The 26,240-nt window shown below is 29.1% G+C and overlaps 2 protein-coding genes and 1 long non-coding RNA gene across 9 annotated transcripts in view; 2 read left to right on the top strand and 1 right to left on the bottom strand.

The window, feature by feature from the left end:
* LOC107452804 (alpha-tocopherol transfer protein-like) overlaps positions 1 to 9,669 on the bottom strand; it is a 15,512-nt gene extending 5,843 nt beyond the window's left edge. The window contains exons 1-3 of one of the 6 annotated variants that reach the window (XM_071185171.1): positions 9,283 to 9,669; positions 5,192 to 5,330; positions 650 to 886 (exon numbers count right to left, since the gene is read on the bottom strand). In XM_071185171.1, coding sequence (XP_071041272.1) covers positions 650 to 886; positions 5,192 to 5,318 — 364 coding nt within the window. In that variant the 5' untranslated portion in view covers positions 5,319 to 5,330; positions 9,283 to 9,669. Of the gene's footprint in view, positions 1 to 649; positions 887 to 3,895; positions 3,986 to 5,191; positions 5,331 to 9,278 lie in introns of those variants that run through there. The other 5 variants (XM_043047260.2, XM_043047258.2, XM_043047259.2 and 2 more) reach the window with 5 other exon arrangements.
* Positions 1 to 21,469, top strand: part of LOC122270325 (uncharacterized) — a 27,013-nt gene extending 5,544 nt beyond the window's left edge. The window contains exons 2-4 of one of the 2 annotated variants that reach the window (XR_011637671.1): positions 6,892 to 7,121; positions 16,317 to 16,427; positions 19,358 to 21,469. This is a non-coding gene — a long non-coding RNA (uncharacterized lncRNA). The remainder of the gene's footprint in view (positions 1 to 6,891; positions 7,122 to 16,316; positions 16,428 to 19,357) is intronic. The other variant, XR_006225733.2, reaches the window with a different exon arrangement.
* Positions 21,470 to 23,705: 2,236 nt separating this feature from the next.
* Positions 23,706 to 26,240, top strand: part of LOC107452802 (alpha-tocopherol transfer protein-like) — a gene marked incomplete in the record, with an annotated part of 20,300 nt that continues 17,765 nt past the window's right edge. The window contains 1 exon segment of the mRNA XM_043047266.2: positions 23,706 to 23,896.

Genomic DNA, 26,240 nt, shown 5'->3' with positions numbered 1-26,240 from the left:
ATAAAGGGGTTTTCATTATTCATATACATACACACATATATATATATATATATACATACATACATACACGCACACATTTAGATTCAATACGAATAAAAGTGACAAAAGTCTGTAAAACATCTACTTCACAAATGTTAAGCTCACGCTGCCTTTGAATCCTTTTTGGACGATAAAACTTGATGCCAGTTTGTTCTAAAATTTTATTTCGTTAATATAAGCCTAATTACACGAGTTTTTATTCTGTTTTCAAACAAAATTACACTCTTCGGAAAATATTGAAAATCCTCCAAGAAGACAACCAGATGCTAAGCAAAAAATCATTTAAAATCCTCCATTATAAACGAGTTAGGGTCTATCAAATATACTCCCAAACATTTTATGTTGGTTGTCTTCACAAATACAATATAAACGTAAGGCTTAAAAAAGAAAAGAATGCCTATAATATCGTGCTATAAGTAGATTAGATTTTAATCAGGATTATCCCTTATGAGCTCGTAGTAAGTTTGCATACAGTATGCTGTTCTGTCATAGTCAAATTCATAAGTTCGTAAATACGCCAATGTATTGTATTTCTGAAGTATAATGTATTTATGTATGAATTAATGTATTTGTGAATAACTAATTATTAAAAAACGAAAAGAATGCTTACAATACTGTGCTATAAGTAGGAGACTGTTGTCTTTCATTCTGAAGGGGGAAATCTCAAAAGGATTTAGGTATGCTTTTGGCAATGCATCTAAAACACACGTTTTGTAGTAATCAGGATTATCCCTTACGAGTTCGTAGTATGTTTGCATACAGTGTGCTGTTCTGTCACAGTCAAATTCATAAGCTCGTAAATACGCCAATAAAAATTCCTTATCTAGAGATGGCTTGAATTCTTTATCTAAGAAATAAAAAATTTTGAAGAAATATTAGTGTGTGAGCTACCACCGCGAAAGTGAAGGAATTCATCTATTCTACGGTTTATCTAAGATGATGTGCAGGTTAACTGATGTAATTCATGAAAGTGCCGAAAAATGTTTCATTTCTCGAATTATCTAGTTCATCCGCAAATTCTTTTGATGATCTGTGCAATATTATGCAGGCACTTGTTAATCTACTCATTACTTACTAGCAGGGAGCGATTTCGTCGACTAGAAAGTAGCAAATTGCCAGTTTCAGAAAAACGCAGTAGCTAATATTTTCTGATGATTTGGATTTTTGATCGTTTTTCCGTAACTAGCGTAACTTCCGTAACTTTCAAATTCGGATATTTTTAATACGACGTTATTACGACACGCGAATTTCAAATTAGAGTTATCATTTCTTGACGCTCTCGATTAACGGCGGTTCCATCCTAAATCCTCATTGTTTTTTGATCATTTTTGAGATATTTATTAACCGTTTATTCGACGATCTTCACATAATTTTTCAAACTCCAGTATTTTTAATATAATGCTATTGCGACTCCCGAATTTCGAAAACGATTAATCAACGATTAATCATTAACGAAGAGCATGATTCACGTCTATTCCGTCGTTAATCCACGTGCTTTCTGATCGTTTTCTCGCTAGTTATTTGATCTTTTTTTTCTTCTTTTACAGCATTTTTATATAGTCAATTTTAATTCCGATATTTTTAATGCATTTCGACCGGAATTTCGGATTAGAGAATCGGATTTCGGACCCCGGAATTTCGAATTAGAGTGATCACTTTTTGGCGTGCTTAATTCACGACTATTCCATCAGTAACCCCCTTCATTTTCCAACCATTTTCTCTGCAGATATTTTCTTATCGTTTTTTTCACGCCGTTTTTTGAATAACGATATTTTTAATATAAAGTTATTACGACGCATGTTGGCTAATCACTTTTTGACTATGCTGTTGTAAACGAACGTCAAAATGCATAGAAAACATGGAAAAATTACTGAGTAATGAAAAAAGAAAGAAAAAAATTAATAAAATCCCGAAAATAAAAGATATAATCTTTTCATCAGCTGACATTATATCCACAAAAAGGAGTTCTTTCTAATATTGTATCAATATAGCCAAAGTAAAATACATCAATACAATAGTGTGAGAAGCACTCAAAAAAATTTACAACAAATAAAATAGAACACATTAAGTAAAAATATCACGTAAAAACAGAAAATAAAATATAAATAAAAAGCAGAATAAAACATAAAACTAAATCCATTAAGCGAGTAGCGAATTCAAATGAACTTACATGAACGGAAAATTTTTCAAGAATGATTTAAAATATTTTCGTAATAAGATTGCCACATTACAAAATATGAAAACAGAAGCGCAAATTCAGGTAAAAGCATAAAATAGAGGGGTTTTGTTTTACTGCATTACCAGGGACTAATACCTTTATATCTATGTGCATTACTGAAGTGCGTTTGATTTGTGAGTTACCAGGGATGGGCCCAAAAATGGATGCGCGCAAGGTAATATTATATTGGATAATTCAAAGAATTTGACAGTTAATAATGTTGGGAAAAAAATTATATAAATTAACAAAAGAAATTTTTAGTAAATTTATTTGCAATAATATACAATTAACTCAATGATTTAATATAGAATTTAATTACTTTAGTTGGGTATCCATTGTTCTTCATCAAATTTTGGAAGAGTTTGTATATTTGTTTTTTGGATAAATAAATATTACTACATATTCTTTTAATTCTATTCATCCGATAAAAAATGGTATTTAAATAGATTTTATTACAAACATTAGAATTCTAAGTAAATAGTTCATTCATATTAAAATTAAAATCATTTCTCTTATTATAAATTAAGATGGCAGATATTTTCTTCTTTTATAATACCCAAATATAAAAAATTTTAATTAATATTATCATCATGATTACGAAGCAAGATTAATTCCTCGGGATAAATGTTACTTAATAAAATATTATAATTTTGAAAATTAAAGATAATGAAATTATCAATAAATCTGAAAACAAATTTAATATTGAGAGTATAATTTTTTTCTTAATAAGTTAGCTTAGAAAGATGAAAAATTAGATCCTTGTGGTATTCTATCAATTTGAAGAAAAATGTTTTCTCCATTCTAAAGAAAATTACTAAAGAGACAAAAATTAATTAGAATTTTTTAATAATAAAATTCGTAACTAAAGATATTTTTAAAATCGTAGTAATAATTCAAAAGGACATCTTTTAGTTTAGAAAGGGGAATGCTATTGAAAAGATCCTGGAAATCAAAAGTCGCAATAGAATTCGATATCAGACTTACAATGTACTTTCTCTGGATAAACATACTTTTTTCTTCAACGGATTCGGATTTCTGACCCCCAAAATATAGGGGGTAGCCGCAATCAGAGAAATATGGCTCCCGTAGTTTGATCAGGAGAGCTATCTGGCGTTTGGACCCCTTGATGGTAATTTTTTCTTTTGCGTACTTCGCCTTATCACAAGAACTTTTTAATCAAAATGAAAAAAAATTTCGCACAATTATAAAATTCATTTTTCCAAAGATCTACATTGGGTTCAAAATTGTGAAGCTGGGGAGTTGAACATTAGTCGACGTAATCTCAAAAATTGGGTCGGCTGTTCAACGACGGTTATGAAATATAATAAAATAAAACCTTCCCTGTTAAAAAAAAACTTTTCCTTTCCCATAAACTTCTAAAACAATTTATTATAAGTAGTTTACAAATGCAATTAAACGAAAACCAATACCTTTAAGCATATTTCTAAGCGTTTCCAAACAGACTTTCCTTGAATGTAATCTTCCTATGAATAAAATCTTCCCTGTTAGAAAAAAAAAACTTTTCCTTTCTTTTTTTCCTTTCCCACAAACTTCCAAAACAAATTACAAGTAATTTGCACAAAACAAATTATAAGTATTATAAGTAATTTGCAAATGCAATTAAACGAAAACCAATACCTTTAAGCATGTTTCTAAGCGTTTCCAAACAGACTTTCCTTGAATGTTATCTTCCTATGAATAAAATCTCCTATGAATAAAATCTTCCCTGTTAGAAAAAAAAAACTTTTCCCTTCTTTTTTTCCTTTCCCATAAACTTCTAAAAGAAATTATTATAAGTAATTTACAAATGCAATTAACCGAAAACCAATAACTTTAAGCAGATTTCTAAGCGTTTCCAAACAAACTTTCCTTGAATGTTATCTTCCTATGAATGAAATCTCCTATGAATAAAATCTTCCCTGTTAAAAAAAAAACTTTTCCTTTCTTTTTTTCCTTTCCCATAAACTTCTAAAACAAATTATTATAAGTAATTTACAAATGCAATTAAACGAAAACCAATACCTTTAAGCATATTTCTAAGCGTTTCCATGCAAACTGACTTTCCTTGAATGCTATCTTCCTATGAATAAAATCCCCTATGAATAAAATCTTCCCTGTTAGAAAAAAAACTTTTCCTTTCTTTTTTTCCTTTAACATAAACTTCTAAAACAAATTATTATAAGTAATTTACAAATGCAATTAACCGAAAGCCAATACCTTTAAGCATATTTGTAAGCGTTTACAAACAGACTTTCCTTGAATGTTATTTTCCTATGAATAAAATCTTCCCTGTTAGAAAAAAAAAACTTTTCCTTTCTTTTTTTCCTTTCCCACAAACTTCTAAAACAAATTATTATAAGTAATTTATAAATGCAATTAAACGAAAACCAATACCTTTAAGCATGTTTCTAAGCTTTTCCAAACAAACTTTCCTTGAATGTTATCTTCCTATGAATAAAATCTCTTATGAATAAAATCTTCCCTGTTAAAAAAAACTTTTCCTTTCCTTTTTTCCTTTCCCATAAACTTCTAAAACAAATTATTATAAGTAATTTACAAATGCAATTAAACGAAAACCAATACCTTTAAGCATGTTTCTAAGCGTTTCCAAACAGACTTTCCTTGAATGTTATCTTCCTATGAATAAAATCTTCCCTATTAGAAAAAAAAACTTTTCCTTTCTTTTTTTCCTTTCCCATAAACTTCTAAAACAAATTATTATAAGTAATTTACAAATGCAATTAAGCGAAAACCAATACCTTTAAACATATTTCTAAGCGTTTCCAAACAGACTTTCCTTGAATGTTATCTTCCTATGAATAAAATCTTCCCTGTTTAAAAAAAAACTTTTATTTTCCTATTTTCCTTTCCCATAAACTTCTAAGACAAATTATTATAAGTAATTTACAAATGCAATTAAACGAAAACCAATACCTTTAAGCATGTTTCTAAGCGTTTCCAAACTGATTTTCCTTGAATGTTCAGATTCATTAATAACAGCCATAGCCTTGTCTTCTTCTTCTTTAGGCAACTGTACAGCATCGTATGGTACTAGGTTCATATTCTAAAAAATCTAATTAATTGTTCTCAATAGAAAAGATCAGATTTGTTACTAACTGACAAAGCAGTATCTTAGTAAAATAGATGTACAGTGCTCAAAATAAAAAAAGGATGAGAAACTTAATAACTTTTATACGCTATCATTAGATTTTCAACAAATCTGTTTTAAATCATAACGGTTAGAGGGACTAAGCTTAAGCATGCTGATATGTTTGTGCTGACATTTTTTTAATTTATGAAATAGGCCTTAAAAACGTGAGATCTCTTAATAAACATAACCCTTTTTTCTGCCGGATTTGGATTCATAATTCTCAAAATGTGGAAGTTCAGTAACAGCAAACTGAGAAACATAGTTTATACAGAAACAGGAATATATAGTCTAATAGTTTCGACAGGATAGTAACCGTAAGTTCGGGCATTTTAATGTAATTTTAATTTTTCACACGTAATTACCCTGAGAAAAAAATTACGGTTCAAACTACCAGAATATAGTAAAATTTACCATGTTTCTTACTGTATGGGAAGATCAAAGAGTTCGGTAATTTTTACCGAAGCACTTTAGTAATGATTTTGGTAAATTTATCAATAAAAAATGGTTTTATATTTTTCAATAAAATTTGGTAATTTTATCATGATACTTTAGAGCAATTTAACCAAATTAATGGCATAGAAGCCATTTATTTCTCTAAATTTACTGTTTAGTTTCGTATTTTTTGCTAAACGTGTGGTAATAAAGGCTGTAAGCCGTCCGGATTGTGTAGGGGGCAGGGAACGATCCTTGCATCAGAAAGGTCCTGGGTTCGAATCCCGGGAAAGACATGGATGTTTCTTTCTCTCTGTGTTCTCTGTCCTTTCTCCTTTGTGTGTGAATGTGACCTGCCCATAAACGGGTTGTGGTTGTGTAAATGGCGTGGCAGAAGTCGAATTCTTGGCCATAGAAGGCGCCACTGAAAAACAGGAACAATCACATCCCCACTGCCTAAAAACAGGCATACGACAGAAAACGAAAATAAAACAAAACTATAATTTTTAAAACCAGAATTTCCGGTAAAACCTGTTAACTTATATTTTGAAACATTTCCAAATAAATGGTTTTAATGGTGTATATTTTGGTTTGATTAACAGAATTTTGTTTCTTTTTCCTTCTACCAGAAATGTCACTATCATACAGTAAGGTAGTTTTTCAAATTTTCATTTCTCAAAACTGATTTAACTGATTCGCTTTATATTTTGGATTACGTCTATTAAAAATTACATTAAAAATTATTTAAAAATTAATGCCCTTTTATTTTTAAAAAAAATGGGACCATTATCGAAACGAATACTCGTAAAAAATTTACGTTCTGTTTGAACTATTAGAATCCTATTTTCCAGATTATGTTTCATATCTGGAGGTTAATACTTTTAGAAAAGTGCATGTTTATGCAGAGAAAGTTTGTTTCTGTGATTGATTTTATTTTTAAAATATCGTCTGCGCATTATTTTGGAAAATTCAAGATTCGTACCATAAATTATTAAGATTGTATCTGAATACGTGAAAGCGCCACCATTAGATCAAGCGTTTTTTTTTCCAGTGCCCACCTGGAGAATGACCTCACATCACACAGACATCTGAATGGCAAATTTGTTGGCCACTTTTCTCTTTCAGGGGCACCATATTAGGTGGGGCAATGTTGCTCCCACAATACAGTGTACAAATAGTTCGATGAATGAAAGAACATCCATGCCTTGCCCGGGATTCCAACGCAGAACCTTTCTGATGCAATGCCAACCCCTACACAGGGCGGTCGGCATTGGATCATAAGTAAGTAAGATTATATCTTTTTGATTTCGCTCACTGTTCATTAAAATATTTGCATGCTGTGAACTTTAGATGAGAATATGGGCATAAATTTTAAATTGGATTTTTTTTTTCGTTGAAATTTGGAATGGCTTTCTATTAAAATATTTAAGAAAGAAAATCTAATAAATTCAGAATTTTCTAAGAAAAGTGATTTTGAAACGATCAAGCAATTTAGTAAACAATTTTGTGGCAATATATATTTTTTTTCTTGAATATCATGAAAACTATATTTTTGCTTAATTTGAAAAATGCAATATAGGAGGAAACTGCATTACATTTATGACGCATTATTTAATATATCAGCTGCGTTATAAAGTAAAATGAATTATTAAAGTTGGAAAAGGAGTAGAGTTTGATTTGAAACAGCGGGCCTCTAAGAAATCTGATCCTTGCATTTTAAAATATATGTACTTCGTAAGTTTTTGAAGTAAATGAAGTTTTAATTAACAAATATATCTTATCATTAAATTTTTTTTTGTTGAGATTATTCATTTAATGAGCAGTTCTCAAAATGAAAAACTGAGGACCCTGAATAACTCTTGATCTAATAATCGGATCTTTTTATCTGGGACTTAATCCTAATTATTCAAGGAGATGACTTAAAATATACTAATTAATTAGCGCAGACTATATTTTAAGTTACGAAATCAGACGCAAAAACGTTTTTTCTCTGAATGAAAACACACCTTTTTTTCAACGGATTCTGATGTTTGACCCCCAAAATATAAGGGATAGTTGCAATTTGAGAAATACGGTCCCAATAGTTCGGTCAGGAGAGCGATCCAAAGTTTGGACCTCTTAATGTTAATTTTACTTTTTGCGTATTCCGCCATATATCGAAAATTTTTAAGCTGAATTGACGAATTTATACACAAAATTATAAAATTTGTTTAGCTGCAGATAATTCAATGCAAAAAATGAATTTTAGTGAGTATTTATTAGTTTTTATTTTATTATATGCTGGTCAAAATATTTTGAACCGTAAGGCATACAGTTTTTTATATCATATTAAAAAACCTATTTTCACACGGCAAAATGCAAAATTTTAGCAAAATCGGACGAATAATTCGTCAGACTAAGATTTTATTAATTGCCGTTGATGAATGAGAAACAACTGCCATTTAAATTGCAACAATCCATAATGATAATCTTATAAGAAAAATTCATTTTTCACTCATTCAGCTCGAAAGGTTCGTAGTGGAATGTTCTAATGTCGGCAGTCACTTTCCCTGTGCTTTGAACTATTAAAAAGTTAAAGGCAATACAATAAAATAGCGCGGTATTTATTCTATCCCGTAATGCTTTTCTCGCAATGAGATTAACTTCTAAAGCTGGTCTATCTAAGTGCGTGATTGAAGCATTCATATGATATCTATTGAGCAGCGAGGGCTCAGGGGATAGAGCGTTCACCTTCCAATGCGGCGAACCGGTATCGAATTCCAGTCGATACGAATTCCACATCCCCGACTTGCACCGACCACAGTGCTGACGTGAAATATCCTCAGTGGTAGACGGATCATGGGTAAGAGTCTATTTGCAAATCAGGCTAACCGTGGGACGTTCTCGTGGATTTCCTTTCCATGAAGCGCAAATTCAAGTTAGTTCCCTCTAAAAGTCCTCCAAGAAGGCAAATTTCTCCCAATACTTGATCCAGGAGTTCCCTTGTTTTCTGGATTGGGTTCAAAATTACAAGGCTGCGTAGTTGAACATTAGCCGTCGTAAACCCAAAAATTATCTCGGCTGTTCAGTGACGGTTATAAAATAAAATAAAATATTACATCCGTTAAGATATGTCCCTCAGTGGACTGATTGTATAGACACGGCTCCCAGTTGAACACCGAAGTCAAGCATAACTAGCTGCGGTCGGTAAGCCGGTGGGTGACCACTTTAATCAGTCTTCGTAGGGACCAAGGGTGGACCGTATCGGTCCTCGTTAAACTGTTCTACCGTAAAATGCTCGCCTTCGCTTTCAGGTCGTCGGGGTACCAAAGCAGGGAAGCCATCCCCTCTGCAGAGGACCAAAATTGCGATGGCATGTCTTCGGATTAGCCTCAGGGATATTTACCACCACCAATAGCTCATTGTGCAGCTCTAGTGTGACGTAAATAAAGTACCTACCTACCGTTAAGATATTGAGCCCGTCCTAATTCTATCCCGTTTAGGCCCCATTTACATGCTTTAATTCTGTGGTGTAGTCCATTTGGGTGCCACGTGTACCACCATTAAAAAGATGCAGGTCAGAAGTTTGATCCTGGCTGCTGGCAGCTAGTGTGTGTGGATAAGCACATACACACTAAATTTCTTGTAGTTAAATGCGCTTTTGTTGATACGATGTACAAGTTAATAGGTGTAAAAGTCAGTCTAGGCACTTTCCACGTCGTTCAGTTGAGATTGAAACCACGTGGCGCTCTTAACATTTAATGTTTGGTCGTGACCGTTAAATGTTGTGCCTGGAAAAGCAGGGTGACGTACTTAACTGTAATCCGAAATAATTATAAGAAGGTGTGTGCTAATGCCGCTTCCTTAGAGACTATCTTCACACTTGTAGTTCGTTAAATACTTTGATAGAGCTCTCTATTTCTTCTTTTACCAGGTGCTAAAGTTTGATAAAATATTCTTAGTAGATTGGAAAATTGGAAATTTCTAACTGTTATCAGCAAATCTTTTGCACATTCCTCTAACTATGATGCATGAGACACTGGGTATTAGTGAACAGAAACGTGACTTAATCATTATAGATATTTGACTGACGCGTTCTTCATACCGTTGCAATGGCATTTAAGAAAAAATGCATGTTTTAGGGATTAACGTTTAAATTAAATGTTTGAAAGTTTTAATTTTAATGTAGCAATCGAAATAGTGAGAGATATGTAATCCGGATGAAACTAAAATCAACTCAGTGACGGTTTTGGATGTTTATTATAAACATTTGAATATCCTTTTTTTTGTTGCTTTTTTATATATTTCTGTAACTAAATACCGTAATGTGTAAATTAAATGTTACTTTTCTCCCGCATAGCACAAAATGCTTCAAGAACAATATTTTAAAACTTTAGATAACGGAGTTAAATGATGAAAAAATATATAATGCAAGTGCGGCATAAAATTCCTTATTCACGTCTGGAAATATCTTATTTTTTGATGAAAAGAAATGAATTATTAAACTTGCTTTTTGATCTGATTTCGAGATACTTTAGAGTATTCAATGCAGATGAAAAAACGCTATTGTAAAAATACTTCCTTAGACGGTTCGGAAATAATGGCCCAGAATTCTCTTAGACATTTTTTACTGTATCTAACCAACATTCTGGTTTAAAAGTACGGTTTATTTAAACCATTTACAAATGGCATATTATTAGCACTGAAATCTATTGACATGAGAAAAAGTTCTTTGAACGATTGGTCAGTGTCTCAAATAGAATCGTCTGTGTTTTAATTGGTTTTGCTATCGCCTTCTTCACCTAAAATATCGTTCTATTATTTATTATTTACATTCGCAATTGTGCTTATAAAAATGAAAATAATATTTTAATAAAATATACTGTTATGTTATTGTTTTAAATAATTATTTTTGTTTAATTCAGAAATAAAAAAATAACTTTCTGATATCTATCTATATTGCACAATCTATTGAAGTAATGCATTTTTTAAAGAAATTTTTATACAACTAAACTTTTTTGGAGTTATTTTCTAATTCCTAATTTAAAACTTATATTTCGATCAAAAAAAACTTAACAATCAATTTTTTATTTTACAAATTTTTTCAAACAGAGTTTCCAAATAGATTTTTTTCACAGAAAATCTAAGTGTCGAGTTTTTAAACACGAGTACTTAAACATTAATAATAAACATTAATGTAATAACACGATTACTATATTGAAAATTAATTATTAAATGTAGAAAAAGACATCCATAAATTCTAATGTTCACAAAACTTAAGCTTGAGCAATGACAATTATGTGACACGCTGAATGCTAGAAGTACTATTCTGAATTATCATATAATATCACATAAAATGTTGCTACTGAACTAAGTTTTGTTCAAATAATATTACATGCCAAAATATTTGATTGTAATATCAATCACTCATTGGATGCGTTGGGCACTAATGCAGTTGTTGTTATTGTTGTTGTCGTCTGCCATGTAGGCAAAGGGGGTGCGATTGTCCTTGTTTTGCAGTGGCGCCATCTATGTTCAAGTATTTTACTTCTACCACACCCTTACGTCACTCTCGTTTTATAGGGCCCATTCATTCATCCACAGATCGTAATTTTGACCTGAACTAGAAGACGATCAATCTGCAATTCAATACCCCAGGGGTATTGATTTGTTATGGGAATATGGAGGACTTGTGACCCGACAGACTTAACGTGCACCAGTCACCATTTACTACTGTCTTCGAGCTCCAGTTCTCACAAACTTGAGTCCAGCGCCCTGCCAACCAGGGTATCCCGGCCACCAATGCAGTTTAACTTCGTTTATAAACATAGGTATTTCTTTCTCCACCAGCGTAAATCATAAATAAATATCGTGAAACCTAAAATATAGCTCTAAATTATTATATAACATTCGTGAATTAAATAAAGTTAAAACAAAAATATAGTTCATTTTAAATCCGTCTGTAATGCGGTGGCGGGGAAAGAACTTCCTAAAGTTTGAGCTTGTCACTAAGTTTAACGTTCATTATTATGCCTATGCATGTACGTTTAACAATCATTCAGAAAAATGTAACTTGTATAATCAAGTATTTATACGCATATAATTAAAATGCCTAAAGCATGCCCATAGTTGAAATTATTTTAAGTATTATGTAAGCTATCATATCAATATTGAATACCAGGGGTAGTTGAGCTCCTTGCCTTTCGGTTTTGTTTTTAAGTGATTAGTGCGTTAGGTAAGTTTGTCAGTAGTTCTGTCATGGGCTCAGCAGGGAAGAAACAATTTACAAAGTAATCAATGAAGTGCTTCTTCTTCTTTATTGAGGCTTTATGATTTGGCAAACTCTTCGATTGCGTTTAAGTGACTATATTTGATATGGAAAAAAAATTTCTTCCAAAAGGGTTTATTGATGGCCAAATCAAAGCCCAGATAAAATTTTCTACTAGATTGGCATTGCACAATATTGAGCGTTAAAAACTATTTGGTCTGATGTCGTCTGGATAAATATTTATTACTAGATTTATATCTTAAAACGTGGCAATAAGTGTTCGCAAATCTTAATATTTTTAATTGTCTATTTATAATATGATACATCTTCTTTATTAAGATTTATTCATTAATAAATCCAAGAAGACATTTGAAATTTTAAGTCGGTACTGAATTATTTTGAAATTGAGTATTGAAAATTGGTTACTTTCATGAGACACGTCTAAGATTTTTTTCTACAAATTCAAATGAAAATTTGATAATACGTAATTGCAATATTTCGATTTCTTTTAAGTGGAAATCAGTTATAGGATTCAGATTTTCTTTAACTTTTCAAAAATACTTTTTTTTATTTGATGAGTATGATAATCGCGTCTATAAATTTCAGATTGAAGCAAATAATACGTTTTGTAAAGCCGATTCAATTATTATTTTCCGCAGTCTGGTTGATTGATTGACTAATAAGCAATAAACTTATTTGTATACTTATTACACTTCTATAAATAAGTTCATTTACTGTACGATTGTAAAACGTTTATAATTATTCCTATACATGTACTTTTAACAACCATATAGAAAAATGCAACTTATATAATCACACATATAATTAAAATGCCTACAGCATAACCATAATTTAAAAAAAACTTAAGTATTATGTAAGCTATCAGTTTAAAGTTAACTAATTGTCAATTTAAAATTGATAACACTCAAAACAATCTTTTTTTCACAACTTACAAGAAAAGGGAGTTATTTTCGCAATAAACTTACATCATTACCTTTTCGTATAAAGTGTGATAAAAATAGTATTATTTTCTCCTTATCAAATCATTTGAAAAACGTTTTTTTTTATTTTTTTTAAAGATTTTTCTTTTTGTTGTTTAATTTTCATTACAACCTAATATTCAAAAAGTTTCAGTGAGAGAACTTGTTTTGTAATTACCTTCCAGTTGATGTTCCTAAATTAAATTCTCTAAAATGGCCCTCAGAACCTTCCTTCACTAAACTCTTTAAAAGAGCGATGCATATTTGGAAATTTATTTAAAATATTTCCTAAAAATTCTCACATCTCATATCACAGAACCATCCTTCATTAAACTCTTTCAAAGAGCGATGCATATTTGGAAATTTATTTAAAATATTTCCTAAGAATTCTCACATTTGTCTCACATCTCAGATCACAGAACCTTCCTTCACTAAACTCTTTAAAAGAGCTATGCATATTTGGAAATTTATTTAAAATATTTCCTACAAATTTGCACATGTATCTCACATCACAGAAGCTTCCTTCACTAAACTCTTTAACAAAGCGATGCATGTATGGAAATTTATTTCAAATATTTCCTAAAAATTCTTACAGTCATTAAAATGGGAAACTACAATTTAAAATATATAATTATTTAAATTTAGATCATTAAGGAAATGACTACTGGTTAAAAAAGCCTTACATTTTCCATTATTTTACTATGAGCTGTTGATATAAGTATGTAATATACAGTCAAACCCCGCTATAGTGAACACGGCTTATAGTGAACTCCCGGATATAGTGAACGAAATGCTCGGTCCCGTGCCTTGCTATACACGTATAATGTTATTTTTAGTGGATATAGTGAACCAAAAAAGTGAGGAAGTTGGATATAATGAACTTTTTTCCGTCTTCGACTGATTTCCCTCCCCATTTTCTTAGTAATAATTTTGAAATTTGTATTTCAAAATAAATACATATACCGATTTTTAAAACCATCTATAGAAACTACTTTTATGTGCTCGAATGGCAGGTTAGACAGGTTTAAAAAGCGGAATCACAGAAATTCAGGAAAAATTATCTGAGAGTCGGGAAGTGTTTCCATACCTGATGTTGAGGGTTGCTCATCAGCTAAAGATTACTAATTTTTATTTGTACGCAAGACAAAGAGTGATGAAAAATAACAAATTTTTTGCTACTGCATAATATTTTTCAGTCATTTATATGAATATAATGTAATAAAAGGGAGGAGTTTGGGAACCATTAGTGAAATTGCATGCGTAACGGACATAGTGAACTCCCGGATATAGTGAACCAAAATTTCGGTCCCTTGAAGGTTCACTATAGCGGGGTTTGACTGTATTTTTATTTGTTTAAAAAAGGAGTAATGTTAAGTTTCAGTATTTTTATAAAAGAAACGTCCAATAAGTAATTATTTTCCTTCTTCAATTTATTTAGACGAAGAAAATTACATTTAAAGGCCTCTACCATTAGCGAAATCAGTATTTACTAATTCTTAAAAAGATTTTTCCTGCTAAATTTACTCATTATGGAAAGTTCCTTGTAGTAGACTTTGTAACGAGGTTTACATAATTCTTAAAAAAAGTAGAAATAACTTCATGCAGAAAAAGATATTTTGAAACAATATTCAATTGAATATTATCAGATTGCGTAAAATAAAAATGCTGAATAAATAATAACTTACCATTTTGTGGAAAATTATACTATTTTGAAAGAACAAAAAGCATAAATTTATATCGAAACAGGTAAGTGCTTGTTTTATTATATGCTATAGTTTCTATTTTCAATATTTAAAGAATGTTCTTCATGTAATGATTTTCTCTTGGATAATTTATGTGGAAGAAATAAATACTTTAAAAAGAGTTTATAATAGCACTTTACTAACTTACAGTTCATCAGTAAAATGTCAGCATTAAGAAAAGGAAAGAGACATTACATTTTCCTTCCATGAAAATGTTTATAATTGAAAACATGTTATTTGTTTAGTATTAGCATTGAATCATTGTGAATCTTTCGGTTGATTAATAGATAATATAATATATGTAGAAAAGAAGCTTAAAATAACTTGTTCGCTGATTTTAAAAAACTCGTAAAACGTATACATATTTATTTTGGTGTTACATATCAAAATATTGTGACGTTTCAAATTTTGTAGATTACATTTTCCCTCCATGAAAATGTTTATAATTGAAAACATGTTACTTGTTTAGTATTAGCATTGAATCATTGTGAATCTTTCTGTTGATTAATAGATAATATAATATATGTAGAAAAGAAGCTTAAAATAACTTGTTCGCTTATTTTAAAAAACTCGTAAAGCGTATAAATATTTATTTTGTTGGTGTTACATATCAAAATATTGTGACGTTTCAAATTTTGAACATTACATTTTCCTTCCATTAAAATGTTTATAATTAAAAGCATGTTATTTGTTTAGTATTAGCATTGAATCATTGTGAATCTTTCGGTTGATTAATAGATAATATAATGTATGTAGAAAAGAAGCTTAAAATAACTGGTTCGCTTATTTTAAAAAACTCGTAAAACGTATAAATATTTATTTTGTTGGTGTTACATATCAAAATATTGTGACGTTTCAAATTTTGTATAAAGTTCACAGTCCTCAAAAATACAATGATTAAAATAAACAACAGGAGGACACAATTAAAATATTTTTCAATTTTTCATAAATAAATGACTTATCTTATACAAACTTTTAATCTGTTGGATAATTTAAGATCAAAAAATATTTTAAATGCATTTTTTGATTTTTCTAATGTGTAATAAATATTCTGCACTATTAAAAAAATTCCGGATCAAATTACGTTAAGAAGTACAGGAGAGTGCTGGTACTTAATATAGTAAAATATATGTTTACCAGAACAGAGAATTGTATTTATTTGGGTTTTTTAACAGAAATAATTATAGTTAAATCACTGAATCACTCTAATTAAATTGATATGACTGTAAAAATTACGATATTATATTTTAAGGTAAAAATGAATTTACGGTTGATGCACCCAAAGTGTGCTGTCATACAAAGTTAACTGGCACACAAAAAGATGCGCCATCTTTGCGAACAAGGTGTGCCATCTGTGGTGTAGTGTAACCAAACTTAAGACAGATAAATTTGTATGGTATTGTGATTATAGCAAATTTGCAAGACATTAGGGCTCAAACTTTTTTACAGAGTATGCTTACAATGCTCATAAACTTGTAACCTATTATGTCATTACTCTTCTCTTCAGGGTGCTTTTCCATATCGCATAAAAAATATTCATGCGATCAACGTCTCAGAGGCCTTCAAAGTTTTATTCAACATCAGTTATCCTTTCATGACGAAAAAAATGAGAAATCGGGTAAGAAACTTATGGTGATATTATAATTGCTGCTTTTGCATACGTTAAGTTCTGCACTCAATAAACACTCAATTTTTTAAAGCAAAACAAGATGAATAAAACACAAACAAAGGCACAAAAATGGACATACTATAGTTTATTTTAGTACTCAAAAACTTAAGAAGAATTTTTTTAGACACTGAAGAAAGTTCTTGTTGATAAAACTGAAACTAAAGTACTTTTATTTTTGTGCCTTTATTTGTGCTTCATTTTTTTTTTCATAATTAGCACAAAATATAACCTATCCTAATATGGATTTATCTTTTATTTCGTTCACGCACTCTTGAGAAGCACTAAATATTTTTGTTCCTCTAATGAACTTGAAATATTTCGAAACATAATAACATTTACAAAGAAACTTTAAAATGATTATAAATATAAAGGGAACTATTTTTATTAGAATAGTTTGTTAAACCGAGGATCAAAAAGTTAAATCATTGAAAATAAAATGATCAAAAATGAAATTCGGATTAAATTGATTATATTTACAAAAGAAATGCAAATTATTTTTAATAAATAATTTTACACTTCTTATTGATCCAAAATTTTTCTGGTAAAAAACGAAAGATAAAAAACTTAAAATAATTTTTTTTACACCTTCCTTCATTTAATTTTTAATTTTTTATGCAAAAATACAAATTTCTAAATTTATTAGAGTATTAAAGGCAAGTTCAAAATGAAGGCCAATTAGTTCAATTACACTATTTGTCAAATATTATGTATTATGTGTGTATTTATTAATATTTCTATCTTTTATTAATTATTCACAATCTATAAGAATTCTTTGCATATAGGAATATGGTACATATTGTACCAGAATTTTTTGTGTGAAATTTCAATCATCTAGTGGTTCATTCATTTATATCACATCAATCTGACTAAGGTTCACTTAATCGCATCACATCAAACTGTTATTGTTGCATACAATTGCATGATAACTGTTATTGTTGCCTACATGTCTTTCAATGGTATGTACAGTGTGAAAATAATAAACGAAACTTCCGGAATAACTTTTGAGATAATGATTTGATTTTCACGTACTAGGACTCGATCTAAATGTTTTAAAGGGGTGACCTCAAATAGGCTACTTAGTTATTGCAGACGATAATTTAAGTTACGAAATAAGACACAAAAACATATTTTCTCTGAATAAACATACATCTTTTTCTATGGTTTATGTTTTTTGAACCTAAAAATCAACTAAGTCTGGGAAATATGATTCAATAGTTTTTCCAGAGAACAGCCTCGGTCCCCTTAATATTAATTTTACTTTTTGCGTATTTCACCATATCTAGAGAATTTTTAAGCAAATTGAAAAACTTTTGCACTCATTTATAAAATTCGTTTGTCCAAAGATAATATTCTGCAAAAAATAATTCTTACAATGATTATTTATTATTTTTTTTCCAAAGATAATTCCATGCGAAACCTTACTTTAAGTAAATAATTATTATTTTTTATTATTTTATTTAATATTTGCCGAAAAATTTTGAATTGTAAGGTATGAAATTTCTTGCCTCATTTTAAGGAACGTGACAAAATTCAAAATTTGTGCAAAATCAATCAAATAGTTCCCAAGAAATCGATTTTTTAATATCTGACTTTTTTGAAATTCAATTTCTCTGGAAATATTTGTCAGATTTTGCTCAAATTTTGCATTTCGCCGTGTAAAATTATATTCGTTAAAATAATCAAAAAAATTGTGCACCTTATTGAATAAAACAATAAATATTTACTAAAATTTATTTTTTGCATGGAATTATCTTTGTATAAGAGAATTTTATAATTGTGAGCAAACAATTTTCAATTCGCTTAAAAAGTTCTCGAAATATGAAAGTTAACATTAAGGGGTCTACACTTTGGAGCGCTTTCCTTACCAAACTATTGGGACCATATTTCCCATATTACGTCTAACCCTGATTTTAGGGATTGGAAATCCGAATCCGTCGAAAAAATGTATGTTTATTCAGAGATAGTACCTTTTTGTGTCTGATTTCGTAACTTAAAATATTGTCTGTACTTTTTAAGTAGCATATCTCACTCCCTCGACCCATCAATATTGAGTCCTAGAGCGTTAAGATTCGATCATTAGATTAAAAGTTATTCAGGGTGTTCCATTCTTTTTCTTTTTTTATCTCTTTTTGCACACTGTATATCTCTAACATCAAGGAAATGAGTGTCTTCATAAGGCATTCACCACAATACTTCCCCTACAGTGAGCGGAATGAATTTTGAGTACTTTTTCTGTGTGTTGTGCTTTTTTTATACTACCAGAGCATTATAGTGAAGTTCAGTGACTTGATATTGAAGTTAAGTTACGATTGTGTTATGCTCCCTGTCAACTGAACCGTGAAATGTGACTTAATTAGTAATATTGTTTTTCTTAATGTGTTATCGGTGCCATCTAGCGTAAGAGATGGAAAATGCAAGATAGGATTTTTTTTATGGTGAACATAGTTGTAGTGTTGCCATCTATATGTGCACGATGGAATTGCGTGTTGCAATAGACCAGGGTCATCAATTGAGATGTTCAGGCGAAAAGAAATTCCTAATGTGTACGTTCATTGGAGGGAGTGAACGCCTTATGATTAACTTCTCGAAGATGGGTAGATGCTTTAGATGAAAGGACTAGTGTGTTAATCTCATTCCTGGCTGAACGAAGACTCTACTCCCACCATGGACACCACAATATTTCCACCATTTTTTAGAATATAGCATTTAATAACAGCATTTAAATTGTATTTTTTTTATATTTATTTATTTTTATAATTAATATATAAAATATTTTTTAATTTATAATTATTTTTATAATAATTATAATTAAAACTATCTACTTTTTCTAACTTAAAAAAGATATCACCATGACTTTATAAAAACTTTAACTTTTTTAGTTTCACCTTCATACGGACAGCGTACAATTTAAAGATCTCCAGGCTTTTGTACCACCTGAAGTTCTTCCCGAGGAATATGGGGACTGTCTGAGGCACTCATATTTCATCAATCCAATGGAAAACATTTACGATAACGAAGAATATTTTAGAAAATATGCACCATATTTTTTTTCAAAGCACAAAAATTAAGCAATAAAAATGCATAGTTTGTAATCGATTTTATATATTAGTTAAAGGAATTTAGAATTGGTCTCTTTCACGTCAAATATGCAATTTGATGCATAAATTATTAAACTATCCAGATCTGTCAACCTCAGAAATTAAAAAAAGGACCAGTAGGGTATTAATTTTAAAGACCAGGGTATAGCATAATAAGCAAAACTGTAACAGATATTTTAAAAAATAAATCAATGCATTCTTTTAAATCAAATTTATCTAGGCAACTTTTTGCTCCTAAAAATTACAAAGTAATAAACTAATATACAGTGTTATAAAACAGTCTTGAATAACTGATTTTGCCTTTTGTAAAAACTCTTTCTGGTTTGTCTTTTCAGTTAATAAATATTCTGAAATTCGTTTTCAATAGGAAAAATTTAACTAACTTCGGAATTTTGTTATATTGTTGAATATTCTTACACAGGTCATATCACAGTAAGGAATTGTTAATATCATTTTCTGGCTAACAAACTGTAAATATTTCTATTCCTCCTTCTCCTACTGACTTCTCACCATTTTGTGTCGAACCCATCAATAGAATCAAGAATTCTAAAATGTCTTCGCATTGCAAAGCACAATATTGAGTTTCTAGATTATTAAGATATAAGCTTTGTCATCTTTTCTTAAAAAAGAAAAACTAACAAGAAACTGGATATTAAAGAAAAAAAACGCTGATTGTTGAAACGAAGCATTTGTTTACGTTAGCAATTGTTCTTTCCATTCCATTTCGAGTGAGCCAAGTCCGTCAAGTATCAGTTCTCTTAATTGACCCATTCTATATTTTTACGAAAATATTTTAATTATTTCACTATATCTTTCTCACTTAACACAAAGACAAGCATGAAGCCATGTATAACATAAACAAATTGTGCATCGAAGTTGCCAGGTGCACAAAACAAAAATATATCATTGTTACAATTAAATACATAAACAAGTAATAAATCCAAGTTAAATAAAAGACGTAGACGAGAAAGTTATATTTTAACAAATTGACGACGTAGAAAATTATATTTTAACAAATTTGATGTGTGATACGACACTGTATTTAGCTTCATGTTAATTAACATTCTAACTTATGTGGAGAAACATAACTCAACTTTAACTCGCCATTTTGCTTATAAACGATCAGCTGACGATGACATCATAGGTCACATGTGTAGGTATCCGTAATCTTCTTTTTATTGAAGTTCAAGGACCCAATTGAAGTATTACTCAAATTTCATTATCAGCTATTTTAGTATGTATTAAGATATTTCAATTTCAAAAGGTAAAATATCCGAACGCACTTTTTTAAAAATAGTGTTATGCTTTTTTTATTTTCTGATTTTTAAAAAAAAAGTTCTAAAAAGGAATTAACACTAAGCCAAACACGCTCAATCAACAAAATTGCTGATCTGGCAGAAAAAGTTTCGGGGTTTGTATGCAAAATGTGCTTGGGTCTGCCGATTCATACGATTATAAAGAAAAAAAAAGCCTGAGAAACTTCTTTGTTGGCCAGAGTTCTTGAAAATGAACACGAAATCCAAACAGTTTAGGCCTAACTCCTGAGAGTAGGCAGATCTGGCCCATGGCGTACTAATATGAGAGTAACTATCGTAGTAGACCCTGTTCTGGCCCATCCAAACTAAGTTGAACAAAATTTTAGAATTAAAACCAAAATAAGTAGTAGAAAGGATAATAAGTAAATTGATCACATCTTTAGATCGGGACAACTTTCGATCATAAAATTTTATGTCAGAAAACTTTGTTTAAGAACTGATTAATCAATGTTAATACAGTGTGAAATGCTTAGATTTTTTAAGTGAAAAATATTTCAACTTAAATAAAATGTGATATTTTAAGAACTTCATATTTTTTGTTTGTCTATTTTCTTGATTAAATCAAAAACTTTTCAGATGAGTGTGTTTTATATTTATTAGCATTTTTCATTTCGTTTTTTAAGCAAACTTCTTAAAACAATGATATCCAAACAGAGAGGCAAATTTAGGAAGAAAAAATTTTTTTAACTGACCTTTGTAGTAAACTCTAGTAAATTTCGCCTAAAATATAAGATTTTGACTGCTTTTCTGCGACATTATATTTCATCACAAATACAAAAACATCTCAGATCTAAAATTTATGGAACCATTTTACAAAACTCTTATAAAGAATATTGATGCACAAAACATATAAGTTTTGTAATGCAAATTTATGAAAAATTCTAAATTGTCTTTTGCAACGTTAACCTTAATCTATTGTTTCTACTTAAAGTTTGAGATTTTAACTGCCTTTCTTACATTAAGTTGCATCTCAACTCTATAATGTATAGAACCATTTTAAAAAATGACTTTTGTATAGAATAATGTTATTTCTTATAGAGATAGAACTTACTCTAAATTGCGTGTAACAAATTTTAGACGTTGATTTTCGTAAAAAAATATTAATATTCTATGCAAATTTGGGTAATAATCTCTTAAATGTCTCGTTTGAAGTCAAATTTTTTGCCACTCCTCCTTTTGAAACTTAAAATTCCGACAATCATTTTCAAACAAATTTGCATTTTAACTCCAAACTGCTGGCTACCACACTAAAAAACGACTTATGTTGAAAAAATTGCTGTTTAAATAATTTGATTTCCTCAATCCAAATTTGCGACATCAATTTTTTCAAATTTTATTCACATCGTTGAAGTTTAATCACATTTTCACTTAAAATTTTAAATTCTGAACTTCATTACAAAGTTACAAATTTATCAGAGAACACTTAAATACAATAGTTTTTAATAACATATTATTGAAAAAAATGGTTTATAAGATTTAAATGGTAAATTATCCAAACGATAATAAAATTCTAACTCAGGTGCTAATCACGTGTTTTTTTAATAATTGAAGCAAGATTGAAACATTACATCTATTTATACCAAAACTTGAGTAATCAAGCAAAATCATCAGCTCTTTTCCCCACAGTGATCTGACAACTATTTACAAACATGAACAAATCATTTTTTTACAAACCTGAAGATAATGTGTGCATTACGTTTTCCAACTAGTTGTTAACAATATGCAATAGGTAATAAAGGTTTGACTCATTGGATTTTATTTACAATATACTCGTGTCTACCCTCTCTCACCACCCCTCATGAATACTTCGAATCATTTTTGCTCTCAATTAAAACAATTTGTTCTTTTCAAATATTAAACTTATTCAATCTAATGTTGCCAAATATTTCTACTGAATAAACTCTTTCTAAAAATTCCAGTGCTTTTATTCTATTAGGATTACTTTATGAATTCTAATTCCCTTTGATCGTTTATCTTTTTTATACTTAGATAAAATCTATACTTTTTGCAGTTATAGATACAGTTTAGTTAATTAATGATTTTAAATGTTCTAAAATATAACGTTGAATACAGAAAGTAACAACAATTTCACTCAAAGGTCAATAATTTTAATATAATTTACATAAATGTAATTTTCTTTAAATTTTGTAGACATTGGAGAACAGACTAATATACTAAAATAAAATTTTAAAAAAAGCGTTCGTCTGCTAGTCTAAACACGTCGTATGGAAATTTAGAAATCTTTTCAGTAAATAACAGACCAAGTACAACTAATAAGAATTCGTAATATTTTATTAAACAATTGCTCTAAACCTTTACAACAGACATTCTACGATAATATCCACATTTATTATATTTAATTTTTTTTATTCATATTTATTTATTTTTATATATTTTTATTTATATTATATTCTTACAATTATATTTAAATTATCTATGTATTAGAATGCATTTTTGGGACTAAAAAATAATTTTTTCACTAATAATCATATCTTTTTTATTATGGATATTTTTACTACAATTATTTTATCCTTGTTTCAATTTGTTAAAAACATTTTTAAAAATATTTCAATTTTTAAAAAATGCAAATAAAAAATATTAAAATGTCTTTTGTGTGGTGCTGCTATTGCTTTCATTACCTTACTTTAACTATAAACATGGAAATAATTCATCTTGGTTTATAAAGCAAAATTTAGCTTACAGATTCTAACATTATTCTCTTTAAGCAAATGAAAAAAAATTTTATCATAGTTTGACTTTCAGATAAAGCTTTTTTTAGTATTTGCATAAAGATTCTGATAAAGCGTTTTGGATATGAATATTTTGATAAGAATGTTCTAAGCTAATAATTGATAGACAACATTGAAAGTGAAACAGGTAAACCATAAAATGGAGGGAAAAAACAGTTAATGGTTTGAATTGTTCGGATATTTGATTAAATCTACTTTTGAAATATAATTATTGTTATTTAGAAGTTAAGACCAGATCATTCATCCTTTATTTCAATTTGAGAATAAATTCCGGTAAGTAAATTATAAATTAAATAGTTTTCTGACAATTGAGTTTATAGTATTATTATTATTATTATACTAATAATACGTTTGGTTAAAAATATTAAAATCTAATTTTTGAAAATACTTAACTCTTTTTAACTTACAAATGGTCAAAATTTGAGAAAAATTGTAGTTTGAAGGTAGTAAAACATACAAAAAACGTGATTTTGCGTGAAAGACAAGTTCTGAATCATGGAAATTAGAAAAATTAGAATGTATCGAAAATTCTTAAAAATGGAAAACGAATTAAATTTCAAATCCCTGAGCTTTGATACCGTATTTTACTCATTCAAAGTATATAATACTGTAAATAATAATTTGATTTTCTTTCTTTTTAAAAAAAGGACAAAAGACAGTTTTATTCGTAGAGGGTGTAAAATACTTATTTAAGCGCTTATAAATAGTAAATAGTTACGAAAACAGCGAAATTACTTTTCTAGCGTTAGCAATGAAGAGCTTATACAAATTGAGCAGCATTGTAAAAAATTCTGGATTAAATTACAGTATAAAGTACCATCACTTTCTGTGCATCGTCCATAAAATCCATTTTACTGTAAAATCCATTTTCACCATAAAATATTGCACTGTAACTTTTACGGTGATATTTATTTATTTAGAGTGATTCAGGGATTTTGCGGTAATTATTACTGTAAAAATCACGGTATGTGCGATTTTTTGTTCCGGTAATAATTGATCCCATGGTGAAAAGTACCGCCACTTTGAGTGCCGGTACTTTTTACCGGAATTTGATCCTAAATTTTTTGCAGTGTATATAAGTTGTACAGAAATTTAAAAAAACGAGCTGTTCTTATTGATAAACAAATTGTGCAATATTTTTGTTTTAACTATTTCCAATTTATGAAGATCACACAACAATTTAAGGCTAAATTTAAATTGTGGTTAATAATATGGGTTAGCGAGTTGAGATTGGGGTATTGTAGTAGTAGCATTACACAGCATGCATGAATAATTATTGTTAAAATCAGAAAAAATTAATTCATTTTTCGAGTGGAATCAGAAAACAGTATATTTATTTTGATACTTTAGATTTAGAATATATAATACAGCCAAGAGTACATTCGTCACTGTTAGCATTAAGTTTTCAAAGGTAATTCAACACGGGAATATTATCGTATATCGTCCTGACAAAACTTCTGTTCAAATTAGATAAATATTTCTGAAAATAGATAGGAATTTTTTTAATAAATATTTTGATATTAATCATTCCTTTTTACCCCCATATCCCGTTACGGACAAAATTATGAATTCATTTTCAACAGGAATTCTAAAAACATTCAGTAGTATTCAAGAAAAATATTCAATAATTCAAAAATATAATTAATTTCAATTTACGTACTTTAACTTTTTATAAATAATATACTTTGTCATAAATTTTCTCTCGAAAAATTTAATATTCAATTTCATTAAATCTTAATGTATGCATTGAATTAAAAACATATTGTTGTATTTAATGTAAAATGTATATTGCTTCATTAAGAAAAAAGATACATGATTGTTTAATACTTTCAAAAAACTTTAGTTTGACTCATTACAAAATTCTAACTTAGCGTAATGAACTTTCGAAATAGAATAGAATTTAGAACGTTTGCTGAACATTTTAACGTCAATTAAACTTGACGCCTGTGACCAGTCCAGAAAAATACAGCTGGTTTTTTCAGATAGGGTACACGTGAAAAAAAACTTACTTTCACAGAGAATATAAGTTGATCGAAAAAAAATTGAGAGCCACTAATCAAAGTGATCAAATACTCGTTTTTGAAACAGAATCTCTGGGTTTAACTTCCATAAGATGGCTGTGTGCACTGATTAATTAAATGTTCAGGTGTTTAGTCGTTCGTTTTATTTATACTATATTTTCTACGTTAAATACATGGTAAATAATAAATGCATATTAAAATGCAAGTATATTTTATCGTAAATTTCCAGTTTTTTTATTTTTATTTTATACATTATAGCAAACTTTCAATTGGGAAAAAAATTTCGTTTCATATAATCCCTAACTGGAAAAATATAGTGCTACAAAATAAAACAGGACCCTTTTTTTCTAGTCAAGATTAATGAATCAAAAGAGACTTAAAGCAAAACTAGCTCAATTTATAAAACGATTTTAATTTGCATGAAAACTGAAACGTTTTTTTTTTTCCAAAATGAAAACGATCATAAAACTTGATTATATCCAAAATTATTTACTCGACTTCCCATGCTTGGATATTTTTCTTCCAATTTTTTTTTTTTTTTTTTTTTTTTTTTTTTTTTTTTTTTTTTTTTTTTTTT

The sequence above is a fragment of the Parasteatoda tepidariorum genome, chromosome 9 (assembly GCF_043381705.1).
Source record: "Parasteatoda tepidariorum isolate YZ-2023 chromosome 9, CAS_Ptep_4.0, whole genome shotgun sequence".
Classification (NCBI taxonomy): Eukaryota; Metazoa; Arthropoda; class Arachnida; order Araneae; family Theridiidae; genus Parasteatoda; species Parasteatoda tepidariorum.
This window is presented reverse-complemented; position numbering and strand designations above follow the sequence as displayed.